The 4,233-nt window shown below is 45.5% G+C and overlaps 1 protein-coding gene across 1 annotated transcript in view; it reads right to left on the minus strand.

Moving 5' to 3' along the window:
- Positions 1-2,504: 2,504 nt before the first annotated feature.
- LOC104385586 (protein FAM83D-like) overlaps positions 2,505-4,233 on the minus strand; it is a gene marked incomplete at its 5' end in the record, with an annotated part of 6,683 nt that continues 4,954 nt past the window's right edge. The window contains one exon of the mRNA XM_009994054.1: positions 2,505-3,486. Coding sequence (XP_009992356.1) covers positions 2,505-3,486 — 982 coding nt within the window. The remainder of the gene's footprint in view (positions 3,487-4,233) is intronic.

Here is a 4,233-nt window from a genome sequence, read left to right on the forward strand (position 1 = left end):
GTCCCCGAGCCTGGATGCTGTTCCACGCCTCCCGTTCGGCCGCGGGGCAGTGGGAGCCGGTGGCACCGCTCAGGGACGCGGCCACAAGGCTGAGCGGGCTCCGCTCCGCCCCGCGCAGCCCGGAGAGAAAGGGAAAGCCCGGGGGGGCAGGTGGCTTTTCCCCTCTCCTGCCACCCGCCCACAGCTAAACAAACTTGAAGGAAGCAGGGAGAGCAAGTCCAGCCCTCGACCTGCTCCTCAGCCCCCGATCAAAAGGCTGCTCCTAAGGTCCTCCCGGCCCGGCAGCTGCAGTTCAGGCTGCTCTGCTGAGCTGGAGCAGCAGGAAAGCACCGGCAGGAGGGGAAGTGCTGCCTTAGTCACCCTGGTTCAAAATGCCAAATAAATAGAAAACAAAGCTCAGCAACGATCGGGTGAAAACCCCTCTGGCAAAAGGAGTTTATTTGTAAACTATTCCTTGTTCCTGTGAGAGTACCAGCACAGCCACACAGTGTAATCATCAAGTTAAATAGCACATAGAACAAGTGGATTTTACACAGTCAAGCACTGTGGAACAGAAGCTCTTAAAGACATAACTCGAGATGGGCTCCCTCCCTGCAACTTGCTTCACTCAGGGTGTTCCAGCTCCAGGAGCTGTGCAAGGAAGTATCTTTCAAAACAAGTGCAGGCAGAGCGTTTTTCCCACCTGTCCCTCTTTGCACATCTGCATAATAGTTTTAGGGAGTGGCTGCTTTGAAATCCAAGTTACAAAAGTAGCTAAGCCTCTTTGTCCAGGAAGGATTTCAGAGATAGAAATGCCACTTACTAGTTGCTGTTTACACTTAAGTGGCAGCTTTGGGTATTTTTCTGTTCATTCACTCATTCATTGCTGTTTACTGGAATATTCAGACAGCAGCTGACATGTGCCATCTACTGGACACACATCCCTGTAAAAAGGAAGAAAACACATTACCCAAACTCTTGATTTGTCTTGGCAGGATTCAGAATCTAGCTGCTCACCAAAATAGTGGGTGGGATGCAGGTCTAAGGAATAGCAGTACAGGTCAGAGCACAGAGAGAGAAGCCACACACTGCTCAAATAAGTGATCCAGGAAGCACAAGGACATAGTACTGCTAATAAATATTCAGGTAGTGTATCTGCAAAGGAGCTTAACCTAAGATCCATTCAGAATATTAATAAAAACTAGAGTGCCACTTCAGTTCCTCAAACCAAGTTAATAGTGGATAAAGAATAAACAGAGCAGGAAACAGGATCTGATAGGACAGTTTGAAGAAAAATGTCATTTTTTGGTTTTCACTCCTACACTTACTTGTACAATAATATTACCAAGCATATGCCATAACATTTTGTAGTGCTTTTGTCAGTTTACTTTTGAGCAAGGGCTCTGTCATGTGCCCTCAGTGTTTGTCTCATCTCTGAGTTAACTCCAAAGAAGAAAGCAGTTTATAGGTCTCTTAACAGAAGCAATATGATTCAGACATTCTTAGACAAAGCCAGAATTGGAAGGTCATTTTACAGTGTTAAGACTGAAAGTCTTAATTCTGTGTGACAAGTTGCTCAAGTGACAGTTTTCTGAAGTCATCCCAAAAGAGAAATACAACAGGTTTGATACAGTGAGATACTGAACTCCAGATGTCACCTCATCTCCCACTCACAAGCACAAAACCCAACACTTCAGCAATACATTTCCATTAATAGTCTTACAGAGCTAATATGGTTTTAGTTCCAGATACTAGAAACATTTACATCAGGACTGTACCTAAAAGGGGCTCAGCTATCTTGGGAGTGCTGAGTTGCTACTTCCTGGTCTTGGTTTTAAGATGTTCTTCTGAGGATGTGTACACACACACACACACATATGTATGTATGTATTTACACAAAGGCATGAAAGGATGATCAGACTGAAGAGCTGGTTAGCTCAGTCCCTTTCAGAAGGCTTAAGCAATGGGAAAAGGAGACAATGAAGATAAGACCCTACAACTGCTCCAACAGAACTTTCACAGCTTTAGTGAAAGAGTAATGTATCTCTCTCTGAAGTCAGGCTTAGAATAAAATGAGTGTTATGGCTTTTTTAAAAGTTGTTTCTCCTCATGCCAAGGAGAAAGTAGAAATAAAAGCCATTTAAAAAAATGGAGTGTACCTTGAAGTAAGATAAATCTCCAAAGGCACTCTGAGCAAAATCAGTCTGACTCAGATTTTTCCAGCTGCACATAAATTAAAGCCAGAACATTAGCTAACTCTAGAAAGCAGTCATAAGTTTACTTCTCAGGTTAAGCATCCAGAATGAAAATGAACCGTCACCACTAACACACGCAAAAGGAACACGCAAGCAGCTACTGTATAAACAGACCCCTCTTCTTGTTTATAGGATAAAACAAAGTGCTGGAGGGCAAGGGACACACGTATGAAAAAAGTAAAAGTGCTGGAAGGAAGCGGAAGAATCAGCAGGCACAAAGTGACTGCAGTTTGGGGCCAGAGCTCTCGTGCCCTGTGCTCAGTGCAGCAGTCACTTCTTGAGAGAGAAGAGTGACACGTCCCGGAGGCTGCGCAGGCTGGCGCTGATGTCCCGCCGCTGCTTCAGGTTGCACCTTCCTGGGTACTGGGGTAGGAAGCTTTCAGGAACACGGCCCCTCTGGGCTGGTTCAGGCACACGGCCCCTCCGGGACAGGATATCCACCATGTGGCTAAGCTTTGATCTGATAGTGGAGTAGTGGAATTGCCTCTCGTTATGCAGTTTTTGGAAATATTCTGCCCTGTGCCTGGTAGAATATTCAAAGGAGCGGAGAGATGAGATTGAGCCAGTAGAGCTGGTAAGGGAGCACTGGGATGATGAGGAAGACAGTGATCGCAGGCTAGAACTTGATACAGCCCTTCCAAACAGAGCAGAACCTTCTTCTGACAACTTCCTGTGAAGCAGGGGTGTTTCTGTGTCCCGCTCTTCTTTTGTCTGTGTCACTGCAGTCTTCAGCAAAAGAGAAGTCTGAGTGCCTGCCTCTCTAGCAGCAACAGAAGCCTGAGTGCCCATTTCTGCTGTCAGAGCCCTGGTCTGTGTGGCAGCATGACATGTGGTCACCACAGGCTTCCCTTCCCATGGGCCAGTCTGAGTTGACACGCCCTTCCGTTCCACCATGGCCTCTTGATCACGGAACCACTGCTCTTCACAGAGGCAAGAATGCCCCAAGTTGCAAAGTTTGCCTCCAGGGGTATCTTCAGCCAGATCAAGTTCTTTCAGCAGTTTCTTTGGAGTACTAGACAATCTGGCAAATTCTGCTCTCAAGTTGCCTTCCACAGTATATTCTTTAGGGGACTCTATCCTGTTTGCCAGGTGATCAAATATTCCACTGTTCCTGCAGCTGGATGGCCACTTAGGGCTGATGGGCATTGACTGGGCATAAAGAATCCTGAACTGGAGGTCAAAATGTTCAACCACTTGGCCTGATAATAGCAGCAAGTTACTGCTGTTCAGCTTCCCATCAGACCAGGTGAAACTATTGAAAACAAACAAAGATTCAATGTGAATCTCCAGGGTATTGCAACACAGTTAGAGGTAGCAAGACTAATCTTAGAAAAGGTGTGTATAAGAAAGGTATGAAGTCAACAGACAATTCACTGTCTTCTTCAGAAAGAGCTCTATTTAGCCATGGTCAAGTGCTTTGCTAGCTACAAATAGTGTAAATCAGCTTTCCAAAGCTGTTCAGAGTTTTGTGTTAGTCCAACTTAGCTCAAACTAGTCCACTTGCCATTGGCATTCAGTAATACAAGGGAAAAAGCAAAGTTAATACACCCTTCTTGCAGAACCCCCCCCCTTTCTATGGGTGCATTAGGCACCAGCAGACCCCAATACTTGCCTGTAGGAGCCTGTTGTCACTCTAATGCCATCAATTAACATGAACTTCTCATGGACTTTCCCAATAATTTTGGCACCTGATCTCATGTAGTACGTGTTCCCCGTGAGAGTTCGAACTCTCATGAGCTGTTTCAGAAAAGAAAAAGTAACATCAGATTTAACTTCCAAAAAGTTCTGCTTAGCAATTATACCTAAAAGCAGCTACACATACTATGGAAGACAGGCATTAAATTAACTTCCTTACATTGTCTGTGAGTTATACTGCTGAAGTTCTGTTAGCTTAGGAGAGAACAGCCAGTTCTAATTAATTACCACCCATGAAGACAGGAGTGTTTCCTCACCCAGAGGAACTCTCACTGGGGTGTACATAAGCCTGTCCAAGACCAGC

This window comes from Chaetura pelagica, unplaced genomic scaffold, assembly GCF_000747805.2.
Source record: "Chaetura pelagica isolate M959 unplaced genomic scaffold, ChaPel_1.0 scaffold143, whole genome shotgun sequence".
Classification (NCBI taxonomy): Eukaryota; Metazoa; Chordata; class Aves; order Apodiformes; family Apodidae; genus Chaetura; species Chaetura pelagica.